Here is a 21,996-nt window from a genome sequence, read left to right on the forward strand (position 1 = left end):
CATGTCATTTGTTCAAGGCTTAGGGACCCGGTATTCCCTACCATGCATTTGTGTTTGCTTATTCATTATCTGTTCACAGGAACCATCTTGCATGCTTTGCATACGTTTCAGTATCCACGGACACTGATAGGTGCAATTACTATTGCAGGCAGAATATAATATTCAGCAGTTTAGGTTGCTCATCGACAGCCGACATTGACATGCCTCCGTGCACAACTTCGATATGCCCCATGCACTCGTGCACGTTTACTATGCACGTGGCTGTGGCGGCTGCGCGCCTTCATTAATATGCATATGGCGCTACTACTCCATATACACGCCACACGGCCGGCGCAAGCCTTATGCCGAGCTTCATGAATCCCGGGGGAAATCTTTCTGGTCTTCCTGTTTATATTGTTGTAATGCATTGTACTGAATGCCCTTTGTCATAAATGAATAGCCATTTCACTCTTATCATGTGCCATTTCTCATTAATTAATAGTATAGAATACTTTTTTCTGGCATTGTCCTCTCTATCTGATCCACTTTGCCTTTTTCATTTATTTATCCTTTGTTGACCAGTTTAGTCCCACTAGGCTAGTAACCTGTTTTGGGGACACCCAAGGTGATATTTATACTGCTAGGAGAAATTTGGCCAGGACACTGGAGATCTTCCCTTACTCTTTTTGATAGTTTCATTGGGATCTTTTGCATCCATCTGAGCTACCACCAACTCAAGCAGATGGGACCTTGGTTTAATGTCTCATTGAAAGGTTCATAGGTAAACAGTAGCCTATCTGTTTGCAGACTGTTATAAGCCTAGCCAATAAAAAGAGGATAGAATCATACATTGTGCTTTTTATCTGTGTGGTAAGGACTTTAACCATTATGCCAGCCCCACCCTTCTTAAAATAATTTGCATTTTTAATATCAGAAACCCTGTACTTCTTGCCTCTGTGGTAAACACCTTAACCATTATGCCAACCCCCAACCCTAAAAATCTACAACACCTTGTGTTCCCAAACAGTGTTCCAGCCAAGTACTAACCAGGCCCAATGCTGCTTAGCTTCCAAGATCAGATGAGATTGTGTGCCCTCAGGGTGGTATGGCTGTAGGATGACACACTCAGGGGTGCAACATCCCTCTTATGCTACACTACAGTGTCCGAAATCCATTTACCTGATGTGTAAATAGAACCTGCAGCCTCCTGCACCAAAGATAATTATGCTACATGTTGTACCTCTGACACTTGTTCATGATGTTCTCTTTGCCAAGCACCTTAGTCGTAATAACCAGTGCTGGTATTTGATCCCACATACTGACCTTCTTCCTACTTTCTTCAAGCTGTGCATTTCTAGTGAACTGCATTTAGGTAATAATTTATGGCATACTACATACAAAACTGTTTTAAATGAAATTGACCCACTAGTTATTGTTATTTCTGACTGCAGTCATGTTGGAGTCTGCATCTGTGTGTGAATTTTAAGCACTAATCTGCTTTATTCTTATTGCAGGTTGCCTATAGTAATATGCATACAAAGTCAGATGCACTTTGATATTTCACGCTAGGAGCCTGCAGTTCATGTTGGATTCTGCATCTGTGTGTGAATTTTAAGCACTGATCTACTTTATTCTTATTGCAGATTTCCTATAGTACTATACACAGAAAGTCAGATGCACTTTAATATTGACTCAAGACATCATCAATCTGCTATGATTCATGGCTGTATTTAATAGTCAAGTCTACAAACTTCTTAAAAAAAAAATTGCATCTGATAACTTTCCGCCTGTGTGTGTAGCTGTTGATATTACATTGATTTTTCATCCCTGTTCTTATCAGTCCCACATTTCAAGTACTGTATGTTTCTAAAAATTGACAACTTGCAGTAGTTCTTCTTCTTCTGCAAAAAGGTGGACCCATTTCATGCAGCATTGTGTGACCGTTAGCAAGTAGCGTAGCAAGGGTAAGGTGAAGGGGCATATGCCCCAGGAGCAACCTGTTAGATGGTGCAATCTGAGTGCCATTCCTGCATTCTTTCTGTACTGACATTTATGAAATGCTGGTACAGAAAGCAATGTTTTTGTTGTTGTTGTTGTTAGAGAGGGGGACATGTTCTTCAGACTGTTGTGTGCAGTCTGTCGGAGAGTTTCCTGTTTTTCCCCTTTGCTGTGAGCAAGGGGGTGGGGAGCTAGTTCAGGGATTGACACAGGACTCTGGGTGAACCAGCTACACCTCTGCCGTTTTGCTCTGTAATCACCTCTGTCTTAGATCACCTTTTCAGTCAGTATGTGTTGCCTAGCACCTACTGACCCAGGGGTTTAAGGGGAGAGGATACCTTTTAAGCCTTTGATCTTCCACCATTGTGCATATCCCGTTGCTCACGAGGGGTGGGTGTGCAGTAGTTGTTGCAAAAGATGTCATTTACTTCTCCTGGTGACATAACTCTTCCTAATCTTTGCTTATAAAACACAGTATCTCCAGTCTTCACATAAGATCTATGACTATATGCTCACACTGAAATACATATTCCTCAGCTCCACTTGGTACAGGTGAAGGGGCAAGTCTCAGCATTCCTCTCTCTCACTAGCTGTATTCAAGTCAGCTGAGGAGGTAATTGAAACATAAGTTATTTGGGTCTTAGTTGGGGCTTTGACCCATTTCTGCCATAGAGCCAGCACCTTTATTGAAGTTCTTAGAAAAATGTATTCATTTCCAATTCCTTTATATCTGTTGGCCCAAAAAAATATTTTCCATCTCCAGGACTAATTCTTTGTCTAGACACAGCAGAGCAAAAGCTCTTGTAGCATTTTTGAATTTTCTTCCCTTTAAAGTAAATACAGAAGAATGTACTGCTTAATATGTTGACCTTTTTAAAACATTTGATACTATCATTCATAACCAAAAGTAACCAGACAGAAAGTATGCTGTCCTCAGGAATCCTGCACAACAAGCTTAAAGCTTTCACCAGTTCTGATGCTGTCTTATGGATGAAAGTGCTTAACTACCTATTAAGCACTGTAGAGAATTTTACTTGTATTACTAACTGTGATTTACTGGTGAAAGCATTGAGCTTGCTGTGTAGGATTATTGGTGACAACTTTGTTTCGGTGTGGTTACGTTTCGTTCTGAGTTTTTACACACAGATTTGGCTTTCTGTTCTCTTCTGATTCATGACAGCCTTGTGCTAAGACTGTATAAATGGAGCCCTGCTCACTTTCTCATTTTGGTTCACTGCTTAAATACTAGAATTAGAATTCAAACTATCCAGTGGGTATTTATTAGATGTTGATCATAGTCATTTATGCATATTCACAGTACTCATTTGCACATGTTGCAGAAATAGACACTAAATTAGACTTACAAAGATTTACTGCATGCATCTGCAACCCTCAGGTTACTGAGATGTTCCCACACAATTTAGTGGCTAATGAATTTTAAATGAGAAGATGTATGCAAATGCTGCACCAGTGATATGGTAATGGGGTACCTTTTTGACCTTTTGTGATCCAGTGTCAGTTATTACGGCACAATTTTGCAAGCACTGCATTTTTTGTCACTTTTCAGTCAGTGAAGATGGCTGGCGTGGCTGAAAGTTTCATTGTTCGCATTGTCCTTCATCCCAGTTTGTGGAGTGCTCCTTAGAGCCACAGGTGGAGGTATTACACACTGAAGTTTTGAAAACAGGAGGTTTTTGTGCATGTTTGTTACAGATTTCCTGAAGTTGTATGACCCACAGACTGAAACTATGGGAATGCATGACCTTTCTGTTCCTGTGGATACCAAGGTTATAGCCCGTTTTATAATTGCCGTATGACCTTTCAGAGCTGGACTAAGGACACAGTGGGTACCTGTCAGGGTTCAGCCTTGGGGATACTACAGTAGTTTCTCGATGTTATCTTAGCCCATGTGAATGACTGCACCTGTTTCTTATTGTCATCACAGGCCTGAGCCACCAGTATCATGTGTGTCTTCTGTGGTTTGATATGCTTCCCTGATATGCTTGCTGCAGTAAGCTGCACCCATGTGGTTTTCAGGGCTCCACCTGAACCTTGGAGGTAGTAGTACCATAGCAGGAAGGTTTACCTTTCAATTATCTTTAAGGCAGAGTGCGATGTATGGTTGATGTTGGATAAATTTGGTAAAGCAATGTATTGGAAAACAAAAGTTAGACTACAGTTCAACTGCAAGGCTGGTTTACATATTGGTAGCCTTAATAAAGTGGGAAAGTAGGGGGAAAACAGAAGTTGTTTCAAGAGGCTTTTGTAAAATTACCGCAATGAATATTCACTTCATTCAGGCAAAACTTACTAGGTATAAAGATAAAAACAGCAGTATCTCTTTTTTTGTGGGAAACAACTTTGAATCTAGTTAAAAGAGCGTAGTTTATAATGTAAAAGAAATGGGTGGAGCTTGAATTAAATAAATCCAGTTGTTTTCTTAGCATCATTAAATTTGTTTTGGGATTTAAAAGTTGTCTGCAAAAAGACAGTACTAGGAATTTTTTTATTTGAAAAATATAAAATTACAAGGATGGGTGGTAATAGAAGGAAAAGAGAAACAAAAGGTTTGGAAGAGAAAGAGTATAAAAGTATAAAGGCATGGAAATTTGATATAACTGATGTGTGAGGGTGGGAAAATGGGGGACTGGTGAATGCAAAAAAAGCAATAAAGACAAGGCAGGAAAGATCTGAATCTTTTTTGAAGCAAGTGATTTACTGTGGCATTTGTTATTGGACAAACTGCCCATGAATAGTAACATAAAACATAAAATGATAGGAGAAATAATGTGTACTATCAGTAGTACTGAAGAGACATTGCAGCATTGTTTTTATGACAGATGAAGGTTACTGGAAAGTATTCAAATATGTTTATGACTGCAGTGTTTAAAGTCGACATGGACATGGTGTTGAATGGAAAATAAAAGGTTGGGCGTGAACAAGAAATTGAAAAGGAATACAATTCTATTAATTTTCTTTCTTAGAAAAGATGATGTGAAGTATTTCTGTATATCAAAAGAGAAAATGATGATGTAATATGTGAAATAAACAAATAGTTGTGGTGGAAAGTTGGGGGTCATGAGCATGCAAAGTGTTTCATAAATATGCATAACGTGTAAATGTAATGAATGTGTAAATAATGAACGAGAGATGGAAAAGTGTTAATATAATAAAGCAGCCCCTACTCTTTTTAATAAGTGCTGTAGATCCACCAGAGCTACCACCAACACAGGCAAATGGGCCCTTGGTTTAATGTGTCATCCAAAGGATGGCACATTAAGGAGTGCAGCACCCCTCTTATAATGTATCAGCATTGGAAAAATACAGCTGATCTCTGATGTGGGAGTAGAACCCCACAGCCTTCTGCATCAAAGTTTTTTTTTGCTGCTGAGACTGTTATTGAATTAATTTTAATTGTACTGGCCTTCTCTTATACTTGTAAAAGTTTGTTGAATGTGCTGCATTTTGTATAATCCAAGAAAATATTCTTGTTATAATATCTTTTTGTACAAAAGTGCACCCTTACTTGTGTCTGTCTCATTTTCTACATCTGCCCACATCATTTCCCTTTTGGGATTTATAACAACTGTCAACACAGCACAGTAGGGGCAGCATTGTTAATGTCATTTTTTGTTTAATTTGTTAAAAAAAGTAAAAGGAAGCACAAGAAAATAAGAATGTCAAATCTTTGAATCATAAAATCCTGAAACCAAAAATATTGAGATGCCCTTTCCTGAAATATTTAACACACACCATCAAGAGGATATCCATTATTGCAGGCTTTGGGGTCTAGTATCCTACTTAATATACCAACTCCACATTGCATTTTTTAGACACTGTGAGAAAAATGCAGTTTAATTTTCTTAATTTCAAGTTTTTGTGATTCATTCCTTTCAGTTCAGTCTTCTGACATGCTGCTATTAAAAAAATAATTATTGTCAGTTATTTTCTGTCTGATCATAAAATAAAACTGTCTTATGCCTATTATTTTGTAGGTAGTATCTCATTTCCATTATCAATGGATCCAGCAACTTGCCCAATTATCCCTGGCCAAGAAACTGTTATAGAGATATCAAAGGGGCGATCAGGTCTTGGACTTAGCATTGTCGGAGGGAGAGATACTCCACTGGTGAGTGAATAATTTATCGTGGTATGACACTACTGTAGTACAGCATCACATATACTTAAATGTTACTGTAACTATTTTATAAAACCTCATACCTGCTAAAACAAATGCTTGTTTATCCAGCTAGTAGTGAGTGCCTCAGTAAGATTCCAGAAAAAAATGTTTACAGATTATTTAGGTATAACAAAAGCATAGATAACCATTTCAGACCAATACTGTTACCACCATCAGATCCTATCCCCTTTACAGACAATCATGGGATCATTCCATCCTAAGGAATGTGTTTCTGATTATTTAAGATATCTAGCAGACATATTTGACTTTTCTTAAGGAGACATTGTAAGTAGCTGTACCACAGAAAATATTTTGACTACTTTTGTCAAGAACCTTTCAAAATAACAAAACAAAATTATAATTATATGCAAAAAAAAAAAAAAAAGAATGGTTTATGCACTTCCCAAACAGTTGCAGAAGAATCACAGTAAGGGGAAGTTATCTACAATGTAAATATGCAGCATTCCAGTAATGCAGACATCCTTCATGGATAAAATAATTTCTATGCAAAGTGCATTACACCATTTAGTGGAATTTTAGTATGCACCTTGATTACAAGAATTAGACAACTGACATAAAATTGCTTCAGGCTTCTATAGGAGGAGACCACTGCCTGTTCTTGTGGCTTGAGTTTCATTTTGGAAGAGCTGACCCTTGCTCCCCTTGAACCTGCAAGCTCATCTCTCTTTCCATTGAGTTCCTTTCCTATAAAACCCTGTTTCTGGTAGACATTACCTCAGATCACAATTGTAAGCTGTTATTTACAGAGCACCTTATGTGGTCTTTCACAAAGACGGAATTACCCTTAGGACCAGTCCCTCATTTACGCTAAAAGTGGTTGAGAAGTGGCAGTCAGTTAGGCAAGTCAGATTCTACACCTTGCAAAAGGTCACTAACTATTTTTCTTTTTGAGACCATGAAATAGGCTGCAAAGACTATTCCACTGTGAGGGGAATGCTAAGATTCTGATGGAAAGGGCATCTCCCTGAAAGGGAGAGAAGTTCCTCTTGCAAACAACAGTAATCATTCAGAAGCAGACAAACAGATGGTGAAAAAAAAATGTACAGTATAGCAGGAATGTCACTGAAACATCTATAGTTATGGTGAGAGTGCTGACGCAGCTGTGCTATGGTTATCATAAAGATCACTTCCGAAGTGTGATTTTCATGTAGCAGAATAGGAAAGCAGTATATGGAACTCTCCACAGGCTTAGGTTGGGGAGCACCTAGATTCTATGGAGCTGTAGTGGCAAATCTTTTCCTGCTCCTGAAAGATATCCCCATCTTGTACTGCCATTGTTGGCCTTTGTCTCTTATTATACTACATTGAAAGTGGCACTATTGAATTAAACATACGAGATGTGAATGAGCATTCATACCACTGCTTCACAAGCAGTTTGTGCCAGGATGTTTGTAGGTTCCTAGGTAGTTACTAGGTGTGCAGTCCAGGAGACCATTAATGAGCCTAGCCTAAATTCGAAATTGCCCCAAAACACTGTCTGGTTAACTTGCTCAAGGTCACACAGTAGGCAAAGGAAGATTGAGGCAATCATCTGTGTCACACTGCCTTAGGTATTATCCTTTATAATCTCTCTTAAAAAGCCAGGAATAGCCATTTATAGTAGAATATTCAGATTTCATAAGATTTCTCAGGCTGAACTTGAAGAAGCTGCCTGGAAATGAAGAAACTAATGTGCCAAGTGGAAGCAATTTAAATAGTATATTAAGGGGTAAGTCGCCTCACAGCAAGACGTTGTTCCATTCGATTCTCAGTTAGACTGTCTTCTGTGTGGAGGCATGCGTGAATGGGCGTGCCTTCGTTGAAGGTTGTGCATCAGGGCTGGTAACTCGGCACGTAAAAATCCACTACCAAACATTAGCGGACTGGAGTTCCGCTGTGGCGACCCCTAACCGGGATAAGCCGAAAGACACAACAACAGCATTAAGGGGTAAGTATTGTTAGGGACTGAGGGTAAGAGGAGAGATTTTTCATTGTTCCCACTGCCTGCATGGCATTTTAGGTTATTTGCCAAGGTAACCCAGTACTGATCAGCCTTCAAAATCTCAGACTAACCTTCTACTCTATCCAAAGCCACAATATTTATTTTATTTTTATTTGACATTTGTTAACTGGGTTAGTCTGACTGGGCAGCAGCCCTTTTTCAGCGAAGGCCCAAGGAGAAAAGCTCCACGTAGTATGTATTACAAAAGTAATCAAATGGCAGAGTATACAAAAACATTTGAAGTTAACAGTTATAACAGAATAGTCAGAGTAAAAAAAAAAAAAAAAAAACATGTATACTGACTTAAAACATATTAGAGTTCAGAATTTACATATAGTAGGTAGAAGAAAAATTTAAAATGGTCACATGCATGTAAAACATAAAATGAGAAAATGAATTGAAAATGTACACTATATGCAGGAGATAATCCAAAGTGTACAGTGGTGTAGGCTGTGAGAAAAAAAACTGAGAATTAGTGAAAATTGTGTGAGAGAGAGAGAAGAGGTGGTCGCTGCAGGCGTATTAGAAGAGTGTAGGAGGAGGGGAAGAAAGGGTTAAATTGAATTATTGCATAGGTATGACCATGATTTGTGAATGTAAAAGCAAACAACTGACCACAGAATAAAATACTGAGTTTATTCACCTCTAGAGCCTTGGCTCACACCTTCAAGGAGTAGTCAGTTCATCAGCATGGAACATTATATATGCGAAAAGTCTTAAAACAAATAATTGGATAATAACTTGATTTAAAATCATTCATTTAGTTAATTAATTAAATATCTCCAATTATATTCACTATTAAACCCACAAAGAATTAAAATATTATATTTTAAAATATACATTGCTTCCTTGATAGTAACTTATCCTTTAATGTCACATTTTCACCCTGTTTGACAGTTACTTGTTCTAAAATATTACCCTGTAAGAAGGTGGAGCCCCCATCTATGATATTGTTTAAAATGCATTGCTACTGGGCTTTCAATACATTCTTTTTTGATGTCCTTAATGTGTTCTTGAAATCAAAGTTTAAGTGCCCTTTGACTCTCACCCTCATAAAAAAAAAGTTTCAGGGGCACTTTAAAACATAAATAACCCCTTCAAGTTGTACAAGTAAATGTATTAATTGCAAGAAATGTAATATTATTAATTCTACAAAAACACTTGACAACTTGATAACATACAGAACATTTTCCACATTGGAAAGTGCCTATCTAAGGAAATATTCATAGAAATACAGGAAGTTGGAAGAACAAAATTACTGTGTGCTAGCCTATCTGCCAAAACTTCTGCCCCTTTTAAATGATATAGGTGCCACTCGATATAGCATTCTAGAAAGTTAGGATTTATCAGTAAAAGTGGCCGATAATATTTTAAAAAGACAACCCAGTCACTAAGAATATTGTAAGTAGTTAAAAAAAATTTTTTTTTTCTTTTCTTATTCTCAGTATCACTTATATTTGCAAATTCATTAACTGGGGGAAGTGCCTCTAGTCACTACAGGGATATTATTAACTTTATAAATATTGTCCAAAACAGGTAATATATTACTATTATTCTTCTCCCCTATGGATTTTATTGGGTCAATAATTAGTATCTCTCATATTACGTACTTCACTAACTTTTTGGGAAGATTCCAAAACCATTTCCCTGCCATAACCACGACATATAAACATTATAACAGTTTTATTTATTTCCCTGTGAAAAGTAGAGTCATCATTGCAAAGTTTACTAATACGTAAAAAGTCTCCATATAAAAGAGAAGAAATGAGATGGGGCGGATGGCAACTTTCACCATGCAAATATTGTCCCCATGTACACATTTTCTATGAATAGTAGTTCAAATTTTCCCATTACTAAGGCCCAGTAGTTCCAAATCTAAAAAAGAGACACCTTCTCCCCATCTATATACCATCAAATTTAAAGTTAAATCTATTATTTTGTAAATCCTGTACAAAATCTTGAACTCGATCATATCCCCTTTGACAGATAAATATTAAATCATCTATGTAATGAAAATAATAAAGTACATATTTTTTAACAAAACTATGTTGATATAAATATTCAGTTTCAAAATATGCCATAACTAAATTAGCATATATGGGGGCAAAGGAGCCCCCATTGCTTTACCTAATAACTGTCAAAAAATGTCATTATTAAATGAAAACAAATTATTTACCAAACTAAAATGTACTAGTTCAACAATAAAGCATGAAAGGGGACAATCTCCTAAAAATGATGAAGTGCTTGAATCCTGTGTATATGTTGAATGGAAGTGTATAGACTTTTAACATCCAGTGTAAGCCAGTACATGCTAGTATCCCATTTAAGTTCAGTAATTTTATCTAAAAAAATCTTGTGTATCCCTAATATATAATGGAAGCATTTTTACATAAGGAAAAAGATATTCATGCCAAAAAAAAATCTAGTATTGTGGAGAAAATACAGGCAGGTGCAGTAAGACGATGTGTTAAGTTACTAAGACCTTTATAAATTTTGAGCAAGCAATAAAAGCATGCCATATTACAACCATAAACTCCAAACTTTTTTCCACATCGTTTTTAGTAAAATATCCAAGTCCATACCCTTTTTCTAATAATTTTTGATACAAAGCCAAAGCTTCATTATATTGTTCCATATTAGACTGTATACATTTTCATCATTCAAATGGTCATAGCACATTTTTAAATATGGTTTGTAATACATCATCACTATTGTATCCCCCTTGTTGGCAGGTTTAAATACAAATTTTTGATTGTACACAGATTTTTAAGGCATGCCACTGTTCTTAAGTCAATGTTATAGCTTACTGCATGCTTCTGTCTTATAAAATTCATGAAAAGATAGCATAGCCCAAAGAACCAGAAAACTGTTGAATAATATCAATATTAAACTAAGGAATATACCATTGAAGTATTAAGTAAGCAGTAAGCATTAACTGGTATCTCATTCAAATCCATCTCATCCTATACACAAGAGTAAAAACTTTCATTACTACATGATCCACAACTTGTAATTCCCCCTTTATGAGTACTATCATAGCTTGTACTGCTGCTGTTTGCCTTTGTCTCTTATTATACCAAGTTAAAAGTGGCACTAGTCAGTTAAACATACAAGATTTGAATGAACGTTCATACCACTGCTTCACAAACAGTTTTTGCCAGGATGATCATATGTTCTTTGGTAGTTACTAATTGTGCAGTCCATGAGACCATTAATGAACCTAGCCTAACTTCCCAATTGTCCTAAAACACTGTCTGGTTAACTAACTTGTTCAAAGCCGCACAGTGGGCAAAGGAAGACTAAGACAATCCTCTGCATCACACTGCCTTATGTATTGCCCTTTATAAACTCTCTTAAAAAGCCAGTAATAGCCAGTTATAGTAAAATATTCTGGTAAGAGTTAATAAGATTTCTCAGGCTGAACTTGGAGAAGCCACCCGGGAATGAAGAGATCGATTTGCCAAGGGGAAGCAATTTAAGTAGTATATAAATGGGTAAGTGTTGTTAGGCATTGGGGTAAGATGAGAGGTTTTGCATTGTTCTCACTGCCTGCATAGCATTTTTGGTTGTTTTTCAAGGTAACCCTGTACTAACCAGCTTTCGAAGGCTCAGACTCACCTTCCATTCTATCCTTGTGACAGCTTGTTTGCCTAAGGATACGCTGAGAGGGAAGCTAAAGGTATTTATAAATGTAGTTAAACGTCATTCATTAATGTTCTTCTAGGATAAGGTATTGGGAAAATAAAAGCTAAGTTACTGAAAATGATGACTATGGACTTCGATTATGAAGTGTAAGTGATATAGAGGTTTGTATTGCCTTCAGTTTTAAATATGCACTGTCTTTTTGGTTTTTTCTGCCTTTTAGATTTTTCAAGACAGTCAGAAAATTTCTCCAGGAACTTATTTGGAACAGTGAAAGGCCAAAGCCATCCAAGAAACTAATTATGCCCAGAATTTGTGTTCCTTAATAGGTACCACACACACACTGGCACTATTAGTGATGCTGCCTCACAACAGGAATTTCTTTGGTTCACTTTTAGCTGGGGTGCCTCCTGTGCATAATCTGCACATTCTCCATGCAGCTGTGTGGGTTTTCTCCTGGTGCTCCAGTTTTATTCCACCTCCCAGAGATGTGCAGTAGGTGAATTGCAGTTCTTCAAATTACTCATAGGTGTGCATGTATTGTGTGAGTAAGAATGCATTTTGAGATAGACTGGCATCCTGTCCATAATAGGTAACAATACATTGCACCCATTTCCTGCTGGAAAAGGCTGTAGTGCCCCACTGACCCTTTAAAGGATAAACCAGATGTAAGATGGATGGATGGGAATCCCAAACATTCCTGGATATTTATGGAGCTCCAAATGAGATTACTATATTTATCTCAGTGCTTAACATTTCAAGCCAAAAGGAAACTTGGTGCATCTGCATGAGGGACTATCTGAAGACTGATAGCTTATGGAACTGAACCAAGAGACTTTACTTTTATGGATCACTTATGTAAAGCAGTAAGAGTCCTGCTCTGAGGCACAGTTACAACGTTGGGAATCTGATCTACTCCCTTTAAGATATGCTCCATCAGAACTGTGTGCTCTCCTGTTTGATTCTAGGAACACTTAATACAGTTGGGGAAGCCAGGCTGTGGTGAGAAGGTCAAATGGAAATAAATGTTGGAGGGAGTGCATCATTTTCCATGTATGGCATTAGTAGCCAAGCACAAGAAATTGAAATGGGTAAAAGATCAGTAAAGACCAATTCCAAAATTAGCAAGCTTTTTTAATCAAGTCAAGAGGGGATAATCCATCTTTTAAGGGCTTGACAAAATCCATTTTTAAGAAAAAAAGGGATTTTAAAAAAGAGAGATACACAAACATGGGAGAAACATTTAGGTATAATAAGCTAAGAGGAATGGACACTGACATGGCTAAGTCTAAAGTATGTGGCAAAGTATAGAACATTTAGAATTTTTGCCTGGGAGTATCTTCAGAAATACTTATTTACATTAGCTATACTGATCTAGATGTTCCCAGGTGTCAGTAGTAGTTGGAGATGTGGTACATATGTGGAGGAAGCCTAGAAGCAAGTCTTTTGGGACTGGCAGGAGATGGAGAAATAAAAGAAGAATCTTCAGGAATTGTTTCTTGAAATGTTTAGAAAATGAATAAGGTAAAAGTAAGAGTTGTATTTTTTGAACTCTGTCACTCTTGAAATTTGGACAAAGCATGAGTTTGCTTATTAATTATTTTTCATTATTACCTGTGCAGGTGGACTGATCCTTGGACCATTTTCAGCCATGATCTAGACGTAGAGGCATAAACTTTCATGCCTGGCTTCACATGATGGAGTTGACAATGTAGAGACATACACTGTAGCTTACAGTGAAATAGTTTATGGATTTCATTGTGTGTTACAAGGAGATAAGTAAAAGAAAATCAATTAAATATATAGATCTAACTCTTGCATATTATTTCACTAAACCTTTAATAGGCTTTGTGGCATCCCTCCTCAGGCCAGTAATCAAGGAGCCTCAGTCGTCACCACTGACTGGACGTTGACTTAGAACAAAAATAGAGAGAAACAGTATTTTCAGATGCAGCTTTCTGCACCAGCCACACTTTCCCTTAAGAGCACACAAGGAATGCACACTCCAGTCCTGGTGCTGGACTCTCTCTCCAGGCCCCAAATAGAACACACTATTGACCACAGCTATAGAGCAGAGTCCTCAGCTGAGTGTTTTCAAGCCAAGTCCTCCACCACTCTCTGTGAAACCACTGTTCTCTGTCCCTGCTCCAAGTGGCTGTCACAGACTCATTGAGATTTGATTTTCTCACACACACACACCTGAGAAAGCCTGGCACAGCTTTCCCACAGTGCCAGCTCTGCCCAGATTGTAAGGTAAATACTGCCACCAGAACACTCCAAAGTAAGCTACTCTAAGCCTGTTACCAGGATGTCCAATTATACTTAGTAAAACTAATATTTATACAAATGGTAGTGTTTGACCAATGCAGCAAGTCTTTCAGGAGTGGCCACAATGTCACTTAATAAATATAATACTCTCAAAAGTTAAATATTTCCTAAAAAGACCAGCAACAATAAAAAGTATAAATATATTTCATAATAATAAGAGAACATGAAAATACTGAATATCTGTTTACAATAAACACCAAGAGACTCAGCTACAGGAAATATTAAAAATAACACAGATGGATAGATTCACACAGATACAGAACAACAATACTTAACTAATCTCACTGTATTTTCCTAACTAATTAAAGAATTACTGTTCCCTAGTTAAATTACTTACTACAGCAAGGCAAGATGAAGTGAATGAGTGGTCTTGTCAGTTCCAAAACAGAGTGATAAGTGTCACTATCACATCTCTCACTAATATCTAAAATAATTTTAGTGATGGCTATAGAATGATATCACATCTGGTGGTCACCTGACTCTGGTCCCCACACTATCCCCTTTACTAGAAACTTGAGCCAGGTTCTTGCACATGTGTGTCACAATACACACACATAGAGCTTTGCTGAGATGTGTTACAGCATTTGGGAGCTGTAAAATAATTGTAACACATCCACTCTTTCTATAGAGCTACTAAGCCAGGCTTCTCACAGACAGTTCATCTCTGGCTGCAGCCAGAACTGTAAGATACAATTTTTATGGCCTAAACCAGGTAATTTGATTTCAGAGTAATTTTTAAAGTGAGCTGAACTGAGACTGACATCTTCTCTTCCAGTATCCTTTGTTAGATTATATTCATTTTAACAGTTACAATACAGTCTGACATACAGGTGTATTTATTTTCTGTCCAGCAGGAAGCACTGTTGGTACATTTTATTTTTTTTTAACACAAGTAACTTTACAAATACCTTTTCAACGCAAGTACCTGTACAAATTAGTTTGATATATAAATGACATATAATTATTCACAAAAGGTAGCTGTGCTGGCATATGTTACACAAGTACTGCTCTACTCTTCCTGGCATAGCTGGCACTACCTCACATCTTCACAGGCTTATAAATGTTTTTGGTGAGTAAAGTAATAACATGAAAATGGAAATCTTATAGTAGATGTAACCTATCAGAACTGATTAAATTGGTAAATGTTTTCAGTGACTGTCAGGTAAGGATGTATGGGAAACAAAGGCAGAGATGTATAAATAGGTTTACCTTCATATCGTCGATCACATATGATCTACCGGCCACATCGTCGACCTGTTTCCGTGAAACCAGAACCGCGAAAATTTTAAAATTGTCGAATAAATGTCGAATTTTGACATTTCCAGCCGCACCACACCTCCACACCAGTGCTTCCATGGGTCAAAAAGGGGACGATATTTTGTCATTCGGATATGTGGAATTCAACGTTTGGGATGTTTGCACTTCGGTATTCGCAAATGCGAGGTTGACCATATTGAGATCAGCATTATGAACGTAAACCGTATAAATAAATGGATGCCTTGCCTATAACACAGAGATAGCATTTAGGAAAGTCAAAAAGAGTTAGTTCAGTAAAAGTGCAGAGAAAGATTGTTTAGTGAAAATTTGTTGTGTCTGAAATAAGATATGGTTTTGGTTGAACGACATTACAGTAAACGTAAGCTGTATAGATTTAACTAAAATGTAATTCCTAAGGAAAACAGAGAGACTGATATAAGATCTGTAAAAACATATTTGATTGATCTGGTTGTAAATTAGCACAGTACTTGGGGGTAAGCATTGGCAAGGATCCAATGGTCTCTGGGTTTCCTCGCCTTATAATTCCTGTAGTCCCATCTGTCTAATATTGATAATTCCTATAGTCCTGTCTGTCTAATATTGCTGATGTTTTCTTTGCTTTTTAACATGTATGCTTCCTTTCTATGTGAACTGCATTCACGTCGGGGTTTAACAAGTTTTATAGTAAAAATGTGGTTTTATTACACTTTAAGTTCATGGCTACCTTATTTTCATTGTGTACAGTCTTTCTTTTGTAAGTCTATGTCCAAGTTTAACACCATTTCTTTGTAAACAGCAAGTTCTGTTTTACCTTTTCATTGCACTTCCAACTATAATGTCCTAAATGGTTTTGTCCTTAAGTCATCTTCTCCTTTTCTTAATTTTATATAGTCTCTTGTCTTATTTAAAAGTTTTTCATTTGTATTCAGATATTTTTTTTTTTATTTTTGAAATTGTGGTTATGAACTTGAGTACACTGACCTGTCTCCAGCATACTAATATGCAATGATGTGACTGCAGTCTTATTCTCAGTTCCATGTCTTCAACGCCTCAAATTAACATAGTTAGTAGTTGCTTGCAGTATCATTTGCTTATACAGATGGCTAACAGACAAAGGTAGCTTGTAGTATGGCATGATTGCTTCTTAAAAATATGGTAACAATCTGCAGTTTTTTTCTGTATGTCTTTGTGTGGGTATAAAAAGTCTAAAATACTGTAAAATAATTGATTTTAAAATGATCAGAGTAGCTTTTTATGTTAATATATAACTGTCCCAGGGGTTACTAATAGATGTTATCTCACTTGATATCTGCAGTAAGTATTGGATGAATGAATTTTGTAAAAATCATTTAATTTTATGACATGAGTGCTGTTTTGTAAAAGTGATTTTATGGTCTTTCCAAGAGCTAGTGACAGATGTTCCCTTTTTATCACTTTAATAGTTTTGGTAGTTTGATTCCCTGTCAATATCTGATAATTGTTTGTTGTAAATGTCACATACTTATTTCATTTCTTGTCATCCTAAACTTAGGGAGTTATGCAACTAAGAAATAAGTGTAGATTAATGACGTACTGCTTTATGTCTGCCTGCATGCCGGCTACCAGCTACTGATTAATTAGAGGAAGAGGGACTGTATAGAATGCAAATAAGGTAGATATGGACATGTTTGTACTATAAAACTTTATTAAACCACAAATGAACACAGTTCATATAAACAAGTAAGAAGTAAACATCTGCAAATATAAGACTTGTCAGCAGGATAGATACCTAACCCAATGCATTTGACATCAGTGGAACAAGGTATCCCAACATGTCAAAATATGCTGTACTCTGCCTAGTTCAAAGTCAGTCTTACTAAAAAGATGAGCAATTATGGTTTCTCCCATGGCTTATCCTGTATAAACCTTTAAGATAAAGGGGGGAATGTGAGCACTGTTGAATTACATAGTAATTCTAGGGGTTATTTTGCTAGGTTGCTAATGGTCCTAGTATCTGTTCGCCTTGTATCAACCTATGAACAGTGTTAAAATGGCATTTGGCAGACTTAACTGGACTTTTTTTTTCAGCCTTATATAAATTCTACTTGCTCTCAAAGTTTGTAGCCATGGTCCAGTCTTTAAATGATAATTTCTTTGCCTGTATCAGCATAAATTCTTGTTTTCTTTGCCTTTGTTTACAGGTAGCATATGATGACGTCTCTTACTAAGGCTGTATTTCATTAGCTAGTTTGTGGACAATATCTCACTTTTCCTCCCCTATTTCGTATGAACACCCTGGCTTTTGTTTGACAAAGTTACCAACCATTATTCATTATGAGAATGTGGAAAATTGACAAAGCCATTTTATATAAAATATGAATTGGTTCAAGGTCTGTGATTAAATACGAAAATAGTCAATTTGTGGAACAAATGATGTAGCAAAAGTCAAAAGTAGCTTAAAATGGGTGAAAATTATACTTTGCTGTTGTATGACCCTAGAATTAGTAATTTATAAGTAGAGAGATTGGGGACAATACCCCACATGATGGAGAGCGTATTGGGCAAACTCCCCACTGTAATGCGTATGTAAGTTGCTTTATGGTGTCATATATTTTCATTTTTTAGCATGTTACTTTGATTTAAAAGTATGTTTGGTACCCGGAGATGTAAATATTGGCTCTAGATGATGGTCGCTGTTGTTGTGATATGCTGACCCCTTCTCCTTCTGTGTTTTGTCAACTGCCAGAAAACCTGTTGGGTTTAAGCAGAGCAACAATTTGGAAGGTGGACAGCACTTTCTGTATTATAGGTTTGTAGGATAATAGAAGGTTACTAGGCTAACCGCACTAGAACTCTATTTATCCCGAATTGCCCCGGTTGTCTGTGGTTAGGTGAGTGGAATGCACATAAATGAGGGTTCTATGCTAGTTAATACTGACTTCCTCTGTCCAGGAAGGACATGAGTGCCATCCCAGGAATGAATTTGCAGTCACCATCCATTTCTGTAGGTTGCTTTTGAAGAGGGTCAGGGAAGAGCTTTGTTTCACATGAATTGGTAGCTTGTTCCAGAGAAGTAGCAGTCTCTGGGAGAGGGATCTATCTCTCCAGCTTGACCTGTTCATTTCAGAAGCCAGGTTAAGATCCCTGGCGTGAGTAACCCTCATGAAGTTTGATTTACGAATGTGTAGCATTTATATCAGGGCCAGGTCAGAAACTGCCCTGTGAGGCACAGGTCACCCTTTAGCAACCTGTAGGAGACAAAGTACAGTGACAAGGCTTTCAGTCTTTTCATGTAAGGCTTTTGTGTACCCTGTAATTTCTTGGTGAGAAACATCTGTGATCTGTCCAGTTTGTTGTAGGTGTCTGGTGAAATACATGCAGAAGGAAGCATTGTACTCAATTATTGGTCTGGTGAGATCCAAATATAATGGAATTATAACATCCTTAGATCTAGATGTGTTGCATTTTCTTATAAGATGTGCCACATTGAAGGATTTCTTTTCTGCTGTGGATACATGATGATCAAAGTTCAGATTACTATCAAGCTGAGTACCCAGATCACATATCACTAGGTCTACACTTGGGGGGTGCTGTCTGTAATGTAATTAGCAGGGATAAAAGCTTACCCAAAGGGAATAATAATGCATTTTTTTGCATTTAGCTTTAATCCGTGGCTTTGGCACCAGTCGTTTGTGTGCGCTAACCATACCTGCAGTATATTAACATCATTGGTGGACTCAGTGATTGCTCCCAGTTTGCAGTTGTCAGCGAACTTGGGCAGCCGCAAGCCATGCAAGTTTGCCTGGACTTCTGAGAAATAAATTCCAAACAGTAAAGAGGCCAGCACAGAACCCTGTGGTATGCCACTGGTGACTGGTCTTTTGCTAGAGGTGAAGTCACCCACGTTGACAGTATGTGTCCTGTCAGTGATCCAGTTGGCTACCCATCTGGTAATGTAGGCTATTAATTCGAAATTGGGTGGGTTTCTAAGTAATACCTGAATGGGGATTGTGCTAAATGCCTTGGTTAGGTCAAGATAGGCAGTGTCTTTCACCTCATCCAGGGCCTTGGTGACTTTCTCAAAGAAGTCAACCATGTTTAACAGGCATGATCTATTTTTAATGAATCCAAACTGTGTTGGGTCCAGAGTTTGGAGATTATCTGTGTCCTTGTTAGTAAGGTCCGTAATGATTCTTTCTATGGCCTTTCAGATGTGGCTAGTCAAGCTTATGGGCCTATAATTCCCAGGATTGGTTGATGGTCCCCTTTTGTGCATTGAGATTCCCGTTCCTGTTCTCCATTTATAGGTTCATAGGTGTGTATTAGGCTAATGATCGTGGAACCTTTACAAGCCTAGCCCACAGAAGTGCCCTGGCATTGTGCCACCCAACGTTAGTTCCCAGTGCCTCTATCAAGTAGAGCCACTGGAGTGATCCTGGGGTGAACCTTTGATTTCCCATCCACTCATCAAGATTTCTCTTGAAGAGGACCAGTGAGGTGCTCTGCTTGACATGTATGGGAGGTCTATTCCAGAGCATGGGCATTCTCTGGATTATGAACATGTCCCTCCAGCGTGTTCTGTTGATTGTCTCTGGAGCGTGTGGTTGATGATTGAGATTTCTTTAGATGTAGCATTTGCAACAGAGCTGGGTCAGATATGGCTTTGTAAGTCAAGCAGAGATTGCCTCTTAGTACATGATATGAGACAGAGAATAGCTGGAGGTTTTTGAGTCTGTCCATTTAGGACATGTGTTTAAGGCTTAGGATCCTCTTTGTGAGGTACTTTTGTGGCCTCTTCAGCTGTTGCAGGTGTCTAGTGAGGTACATGCCAAATGGGGCATTATACTCTATGATTGGTCTAATGAGGGAAGAGTAAAGAGAAATGGGTGACCTCTTTCTTCCTGGATGCAAAACCCTTGGTAATGAGGTGTGCCACATAGAAGGACTTTCCGACCACAGTGGCAGTGTGGTGGTCAAAGGAGAGGTTGCTGTCAACCTTTGTCCCCAGATCTCTTATAATGCCTGCAGTGTTCAGTGGGCTCCCATCGATGTGGTAATTAGTGGGAACTGAGTTTTTCCCAGAGGGGATGATGATGCATTTTTTGGCATTAAGCTTAAGGCTGTGGTTTTGACACTAGTCATTGGTCTCAGTGAGGCCTTTCTGTAGGATGTCTGCATCACTCGAGGAGTTAATAATGGCTCCCAGCTTGCAGTCGTCTGTGAACCTAGTCAGCCAGAGTCCCTCCATGTTGGCCTGGACTTCTGAGAAGTAGATGCCAAACAGGAGAGGACCCAGGACTGAGCCCTGTGAGACTCCACTCGTGACTGGTTGGCAGTCTTACTTGGAGTCTGCTACTTTCATACTGTGTGTTCTATTTGTTTGCTAATTTGCAACCCACCTAATGATATAGGGGTTGATGCCTAGTTTGGTGAGTTTATCAACAATTCCTGAGTGAGGAATGGTATCAAAGGCCTTGGCCAGATCAAGGTAGGCTTTATGAATTGCCTTACCTTCATCCACAGCTCTGGTGACTGAGTGACTCTAAGAAGAATTTCACCAGAACATATCCAGTTTTGCAGGCTGTCGTTAAACAGTGATCCAAGTGGGTCTTGCTAGGTCATTTAAGTTGTTTAAAAGGCAACCTGGGATGTTGTCTGTTCCCATTGATGCTGTGTTTTTGGCCTTGGAGAGCACCAAGATGACCTGCTCTCGAGATAATAGGCTGAGGAATGGTGGCAGGTATACTTTGGAGGATAACTGGAGGGGAAAGGGGAATGAAGTTTGCTCTAAATTTGTCAGCTAGCAGGTTGCCTATTATCTGGGTGAGTATGGGTGGTGCCATCCACAACCAGTTCAGCACATAGCTGGGTATTCCTTTTTAGATTTTGGACATAGTTAAAGAATGCCTTGTGATTATCCTTAGCTAGGGAGGTCATTTTTAATTCATAATTAGCTTTGGAGTACTTGACAAGCTCTCTAATTTGTTTGTTTAAGCTAGAGAAGGATTTCTTCATCTGCTGAGCCAGTTACTTCTTGCTCTTGGACATTAGTTTCTTTCTGTTATTGTATAGCCTGTTTAAACTAGGAATCCACCAGGGTGGCCTGCTTTTTCGGCAAGACCTGGTTTTAATCCAGTTAGTTACAGCTGATTGTATACAACTGCATAAGTGGTTTTACAGAGCATTGGTATACACCTCTGCATAGGAGTCTGTGTTATCTGCATTTGAGGGGGCTTTGAAACTTCTTATAACATCATTTACTAAGAAGTAATTTGTCTTTGAAAAATTCTTAAGAGTTTTGAGCTTGACGGGGGTATCTGGTCTTATAATTGCATCAAGTGAGACTGATTTATGGTGCTATCTTGCCAGAGAGGACATCACACAAACGGGGGGGGGGGGGTGCAGTGCTCTCCCATGTTAGTGAGTGCTATGTCCAGGACATTTGAACCTCTTGTGGGTGTGCTGACTAGCTATTCCAGAGCATTTGCATTGACAAAGTCCAAGAACCTCTGAGCCAGCATGTTTGTGGCCATGTATGTTTCCCAGTTGTTGGTAGGATAATTAAAATCACCCATGATTAAGGTGTTGGGCTGTATGGCAAGTGACTCCAGTAAGTCCAGGTATGCGGTAT

At 38.1% G+C, this 21,996-nt stretch overlaps 1 protein-coding gene and 1 pseudogene across 1 annotated transcript in view; one reads left to right on the plus strand and one right to left on the minus strand.

The window, feature by feature from the left end:
• PATJ (PATJ crumbs cell polarity complex component) overlaps positions 1-21,996 on the plus strand; it is a gene marked incomplete in the record, with an annotated part of 2,990,875 nt that overhangs the window by 2,234,459 nt on the left and 734,420 nt on the right. The window contains 1 exon segment of the mRNA XM_044085542.1: positions 5,973-6,106. Within this exon segment, the coding sequence (XP_043941477.1) occupies positions 5,973-6,106 (134 nt within the window).
• Positions 978-1,096, minus strand: LOC122814608 (annotated as a pseudogene).

Source organism: Protopterus annectens, chromosome 10.part0, assembly GCF_019279795.1.
Source record: "Protopterus annectens isolate FY-2018-M chromosome 10.part0, PAN1.0, whole genome shotgun sequence".
NCBI classification, from domain to species: Eukaryota; Metazoa; Chordata; order Ceratodontiformes; family Protopteridae; genus Protopterus; species Protopterus annectens.